General features: G+C 37.1%; 1 protein-coding gene across 1 annotated transcript; it reads right to left on the bottom strand.

Annotated features, from left to right (window-relative positions):
• Positions 1–290: 290 nt before the first annotated feature.
• LOC104271759 (medium-chain specific acyl-CoA dehydrogenase, mitochondrial-like) lies at positions 291–5977 on the bottom strand. The gene is given in 9 exon segments (XM_009866539.1): positions 291–412; positions 2372–2443; positions 2446–2503; positions 3070–3071; positions 3355–3433; positions 3511–3619; positions 4833–4906; positions 5015–5112; positions 5875–5977. Coding segments are annotated over 9 exon segments (711 nt in total). The 5' UTR covers positions 5972–5977.
• Between the last annotated feature and the right edge of the window lie 1026 nt (positions 5978–7003).

Here is a 7003-nt window from a genome sequence, read left to right as displayed (position 1 = left end):
GCATGAGGAGACCCCTCAGCAACAACTGGCGCAAGCGCAGTTCGAGATATGGAACTGACACGTCAACCCGGAACTAAACTTCAATAAAAAGGGACTGTTGGGGGAAGAAAGCGCGCGCCGTTGGTAGAGCAAAGACTCCCCGGCTGCCCAGCGCTGCTTTGCTTGCTCAGCCACTTGCTAATTTTAATAAATTTTATGAGTCTCTTAAATTGACTCCTGCATTTATTACCTCAATCTATAACAGTTGCATTATTGGTTTAAAACTGAATAATAATACCTGGCTTGTCCAATCAGAGAAATAGCCTTCCCCTTTCTTCCAGTCTGGACCTATCTTCTTCCACAGAGAAGCCAGTGAAGGCTTTGCTTGCAGGAGCTTTTGGGTCTGGACTGGTACAAGCTAGCAAAAACATACCTAATGTAAAACAAGGAAGAGGGATGCAGTTTATCCTCACAATTATCAGACAGATAATTTTTAGCTATATCTTTTATGTTTTATGTGCACTTCTACCATCTAATAAATTCTGTCTGTAAATTAAACCCACTTTTTCCTTGCCTCACCCAAAAATAAGCTGAGAGGGAGAGACAGGGAGGAAGTTTCAAAGACTCAGGATTTCATTAAATGTAAGAAAATTACTGCAGATCAACATGCAAAGATTCTCCACCATTTCCATGTATTGTCAGTCTTTATGACATTAGAAGCTTCATGAATAGTACAAAAGAAACCTATTTACAGCACAAACATAAAAATGCTTAGGAAATGCATTTTTGCATGCAAAATGTTATCACCTGATTTCAAAGATCCTAATTTTATTCTTCGGAGTTGTAAATATGTGTTTTTCTTAGAAATGAAACATCTGTAAATCACATTTATGGTGTTCAATGATGTCAAAAGATATCTGGCAGGTTGTCTTTGATGGATTTGAACGAGGAAATAAATAACTAGAAAATTCAGCCTTTGGATAAATATATGAAGTTTTTCTAATTGAATTCAGAAGAATTTGTATGTTGTGAATTGGTGTGATGCACAACATGATGAAAGGGGTTTATATCATTGTTGCAGGTTAGGGCTGGGCCAGCCGCTAACACGGACAGACGCTCTCTAACTCCCTCTTCCCCCCCAAAACGGGAAGGAAAAGGGAATGAAGGAGAGAGACTTAGGGGCTGGAAAAGAAAAACTAGAACAGCTTTAATGAAACAGTAATAGAAATAATAGTGAAATAATAAAAGTAAAGAACTATGTCCAGCTGTAGATAGTAGCCCAATATCAAACCTGACTCCCTTCCCAGATATCAATCCCCACTGATGCTGCAGAGCAGGCGGCACTGGGGAAGCCCCAGGCTCAGCGGCGGCAGGAGCTGGATTCAGGGAGCTGGATTCAGGAACTCAGGATCCGGATCAGAAGCAGGAGGTCAGATGGAGTTGTCCCTGGACACCGGCCATTGCAGAAAAGGGACGAAACTCTCATGATCACTCAGTTTATACTAAATATGACGTATATGGAATGGAATACTCTCGTTGGTCACCTGTCCTGTCTATTACCCCCCAGAGGTGCGACCTTTTACTTCCTTGTGACCCCCCTTTACTACCCAGCACCCCCAGCGTGGCACACAGAGCCAGCAGTGGCCTTGGTCACTGTAGGAATAAGTATTAGCAAGAGCCTTTCTGCATCCCAGTGCCAGGCAGTGACTGCAAACATCAGGTGTTACTACTGCTAGTAGCAGGCACTGTCTGCAAAAACACGGTGCTGACTTCAGAAAGTGCAGCTCTTTAGACGAGACAAAACTGGAAAGTAAAAATCATTAAACAGAACTGGGTTTTTAGCTAAACCCAGGACAATCATAAAGCACATTGCATAGACACCGCAGCAACATGTGGATTCTTTGACAGCTGGAAAATGTCTTCCCTTCAGAAAACAAAATGTAATGCCACAATCCAACTGCGCTTCTGGCTTCAGTAGAAGCAAAAGGGTCTTCTAGTAGTATTAGAAGGAACTGATCTCAGTCACCACAACTACAAAGCTAAGTAGCTATGTACTAGTATGAACCTCTTGGGCAGTTTGCAAGTTAAATCATACTTCTGCTGTCCAGCCCTAAAGAAAAAGCAGAATTAACTTTGTAGCAGCAAGATGCAAGAGGCCTTCCTGAGTGAGGAGGGTGTCATGTCAGCACTTGTTTTTCTTTTCAGGCTTTGCATAGCACTGAGACTGCAGCCTTATATACTGTTCTCATAATCTGGTCAGAGAATGAAGTGTGTGTTGAAACATTATGAAAATTCAGATTTATGACATCTCTTTACAGAATTAACTTGGGGGGGAGGGGGAAGCCACTCTTTAACATAACAACAGAAAATACTATGAGTTAACAGGCAACACACCAGTTTGCTTTCCCACCATTTAAGATCCACATCTTCAGACGATTAATAACAATTTCATCTCCTTTCTTTTAGCCTTTGTTTTTACACCAGCCACATCAGAGCCTGCTTCGGGCTCTGTTACAGAGTAAGCCTAGAAGAAAATAAGATGCAAAATCTTGAGGAATAAAAGTCCTATTTTCAGGCAGTCACAAGTTATTGCAGACGATGTGCATCAGAGTGATCTATAAAAGGCTTAAGTGAACTGCATGTTAAAATACAAAACATTAAAAAAAACCCAAACCAACCAATCAGCCAAACCAACCCAACCTAAAAAAACCCACAACAGCTGTATGAGCAAAAATCCAAACATATATGGGTTCATTTTGTTTATAAATCCATAGTAATACATAAAATTGTCTTTTAATCAAACAGAACAGTTCTGTAACCCTTAAGTCATTGCCTTCTCAGGCTTCACAAACTCTGGTGTGAAAGCTGAGTATGATTATATGATCTTTAGAATCTGAAAAAAAAGAGCAATATTTACTGTGTCTTTCATTTTATGAGGCTTAGCTGCTCAAATATGAATGTGTTGCACATGAATCATTACTTCTTTCTATGTAATGAGTACTGCTTATATAATATTTAAGATTACAAATAGAGTTTAATTCCCATCCCAGTTGAATTTCTCCTTATAGAAACCTCATAATTTTCCTAAACACCTAAAACTCCCCTCTTGAAAGAGAAATAAAAGGTATTAAATTTTGCAAGTGACTTAGGATAGGGACAATATTCCAAGCAATATCTTGTATTTACTTACTGAATGTATCTTATTAGCCATTTCCTGACTTTCAGTAAATGCCACTGTTTATTTACAAACCAAAGTGGGCTAAGTTGTGAGTATGTTAGTGTTTTCTGGGAAAAGAAAAAAGAAGAGAGAGGGAGAGGGAGAGGAGAAAGGAGAATTATATGATTTAGAAATGTTCCACGGTGTAGCACTTAAACACATCATTGGTTCCTCTGTCATTCTTCCTAAGTATTTCTTCTGCTCATGCTCATTTCCTGCAATAATCACTGGCATTTTCTGAAATAAAAAAATTGACAGGATGGATTAATGGTCTAAAATGGACAGATTCTAGTTTAAGGGATGTAAGAAAAGACAGAACTTAGCCCTAGGGAATTTGCTTCAATGGCAGTTTGAGCCCCTGTACATCCATAAGCTAACTCCTCCGTAATAAGGTACACTTCAAAAGTGCCAAGGCCAAAACCACTTACAGTTTAAATATTTAATTTACTAAAGTGTGTTTAAATTGCAACATATTAGCGACATACACAAATTAATTCACAAAAACATATTCTCCCACATACATTTGACTGTGTACCATGTTTGATTAGACATTCTCATGCAAGCTTATTTAAATTAATTTTTGACAGAAGAGTAACAAAGGATTTGAAAATTACATATCGCAGTTCCAGGGTTATTGTGGGATTAATGTGGGACAAGTTGCAATGAATTTAAGAGGCAAGATTTCCTTTTACCCTTCTCAAGCATATCCTATTTGTCTGTGTCTGCTATTCTTATACTTCATCTTACTTGCTCTTACCTTACATGGTGTATCAGGCTTAATATGTTTTACCAAATCTCCCTTGGAGACCTTTTAAAGCAATGGTGTCCAGTTTACCACTTGTCATTTCTCATTTCATAACCATGTGATTATACCCTGCAGTAGTCCAGCTCTTTCAGCCTTTATTTTCTCTAGAATTTGTGGCTGAATAAATCTAGCCCTCACAACTGCTTCTTTTGCCTCTCTGTTTCTTGACCTCATTTATTAAATTTTTGATACAAGATGTACCCTCTGATTAGTCTTCAAAAGAAAAAGGCCTGCTACAGACACGTCCCTAGCTTCTTTTTTCCGGTAATATAGACAAACAAACAGAAAAAATAATTTAACAGTTTTTCCACGATGGGCCACCTTGTATAGACTGTGCTTTTCCAACAAAAGCTGGGCCAGATGAACCTTGAGGTCCCTTCCAACCTGATATTCTATGACTTTGTGATTACATGATTACTCATATACTTAAAGACTGTCACAGCACTGCTGTACTGCACCTAATCTAAATGGGAAAACTGTCCTTCTGGAATAAACTCTTAAATTGCTACAGCCTTTGTCAGAGACTAGAACAAAATGTGACCTTCTAATTTCTCTGCCTAATCAGCCAACGCAGTGCGCCACGGGAACATAAGGCAGTTGTAATCACAGTAGGAAAATCTGGTCATAAATTACTAAATCGTAAGCTGTCTAATTTGTCTCCTGATTACATCCACACCTAGTAAGGCTTCTATGTGTCAACGTGCCTATTGATTAAATTTAGATTATTCAAGTATGCAACTGTTTATCTTATACAGAATCCACAATCACACATATAAAACTCATCTAATGCCTTTTCTTTGTTTCATTTTATAGATTAAAAAGAATGCTTACTTACCACAGCTTTCTGGTATGTGTGAATTCATAAGACCAAGTTCCCAAGCCTGTGTTATAAGTGGAAGAGGATACTGAAAAAGACAGGGAACAAAATCACTCAGTCGTCACAATCAACATTTCAAATTTTGTGCAGGTTAAGATAAAAGCCTACTTTTTCCTTTACACCATGGTAGATTTACCTCTCCAGTTTTGTCATATTGTGCAGCGACAGGAATAATTTCTTCCACAGCAAACTTATGAGCAGTAGCTTGAAACTCTCTCGGTTAATCAATAAGTTCTATTAAAAATTAAAAAAAAAGAAAAAATCACAAAGTTTCTGCTATTTTCATTCTGCCAGTTGTCAGACTATGAGAAACGAAGAAAATGAGAGTGTCCTTTATGGACAACCCAAACCACCACTTCCTCTCCAGGAAGCAAAAAGCCTCAGCTTCTTCTTCCTCCTGAGAGAAAACCTCCATTGTTCTTTCAACACCTACAATGCACTTACTTCGGACAATATTATCCACAAAATATTGAAAACGAAGTGGAGAGGTTCATGTAACATGAAATGCATTACCAAAAGAAACAAGACCAATGCTGTGCAAATTAAATGGAGGAAGAGAAGGAGGTAGATTTTGTCCAAAGATCCTGGCTTCTCAGATTCAGTCATCTAGCTGCTGTCCCACTAAATTTTTTTTACGTATTTAATGTCACAAGATGAGGATGAATTTCTGTAAGACATTTCTTTATAACCATGTTCAACTATGACTGCATTTAGTTACTTTAACATTGTAAATGGCCATGTGAGGTAATTATTCAAAGACACTTTGGCAGTAAAAATGTTTAAGACAGACATGAGTTAAAAAAAGAAGAAAATACATGATTTGCCCGAGTTAAAGAAGAAAGTAATTTTGGGTTTCAAACTTTTTTTCCCAGATGACTAGAAATGTATCTAGAATAAACACCTTCATGTTAAATTCACATTGAATGCAATATTTTTTAACTCTGCAATTAGCCCTTAATTGCTATATTTCTTTCAAAAGCTGTTATATTTACTTACCAAAGCTAAAGCCAGCTCCATGTCTGCCTAGATGTAAATTTTGAGCAGGTGTACTAGCATGCGACCTCCATCCATGCCCTGCAACAGTCTGATGCATTTGCTGAAGAGAAAAAGCAGCAGAAGTAAGATCTTTACAGGTCAAGTCTCCTAAAGCTACTAGCCCAACTACAACACAACTTTAAAAGTAGAATCCCTCTTTATCAAAAAATAGATAGAATAGATAGAAAAAATAGTAGAATCCCTCTTTATCAAAAAATAGATAGAATAGATTAAAAAAATAATAGAATCCCTCTTTATAAAAAAATAAGGATAATACAAGGATAAAACAATTACTACAGCAATAGAAGAATTCCTGGCTACCTTAAGTTCTGTTCCTGTGGCAGGCAGTGTTCACACGAACTGACAGCTACACCAGGAATCTCAGGCTTTAACCTATTAACCGGTATCTATCAGCATATTTTGATAATGTCCCAGAGTCGAGTCTGCTTTCTCCTAATAAGCTGCTGCTGTGGACACTTGGTAATTATTGTCATTATGCTCCAAACAGGATAGAATTCAGCTGACTTCATAAGTTTATTTTTCTTCCTCGTACTTAAATTTATTCTTTTCCATTGTAAGTGATTTCTTTGCTTTTTTAAGTTTACTGCCTACAAATATGATTGTTACAGCTATTTCCAGAATGCCTTAATGATGTACAAAAATGTATCTGAATTTGATTTTAAAAGGTTGATTTGCTCTTTTTTTTTTTTTTTTGGTCATTCAGTAGTTATAAATCTGTGAAATGTTTTGGGAAAAAAGGTGAAAAATATTTAACTGGATAAATTTCTGGAAAGACCCAAATCAATACTGTGCGAAAACACTAAGAATGGCTTTTTCTTAATTTTCTTGTGAAAATTTGGAAAGTTAAAAAAAAAATCTTCAAAGCAGTCGCTTATTTCAGAACATTAAAAAATTGAATTAATCATAATAGTGCAAAAAATTTCACAGAAATTTTACTGGAAACTCTAGAAGACAAGGATATTATAGAAAGTTGCAAGCCACAAACATTATGTTACTCCTACCATTCTGACACAGAAAAATAAACCAAACAATACCAACAAACATCTAAAAAGACACCAATTCCTCCAGA

This window comes from Apaloderma vittatum, unplaced genomic scaffold, assembly GCF_000703405.1.
Source record: "Apaloderma vittatum isolate BGI_N311 unplaced genomic scaffold, ASM70340v1 scaffold4273, whole genome shotgun sequence".
Classification (NCBI taxonomy): Eukaryota; Metazoa; Chordata; class Aves; order Trogoniformes; family Trogonidae; genus Apaloderma; species Apaloderma vittatum.
Note: the sequence above shows the minus strand (reverse complement) of the source record. Positions and strands in the feature narration are given on the sequence as shown.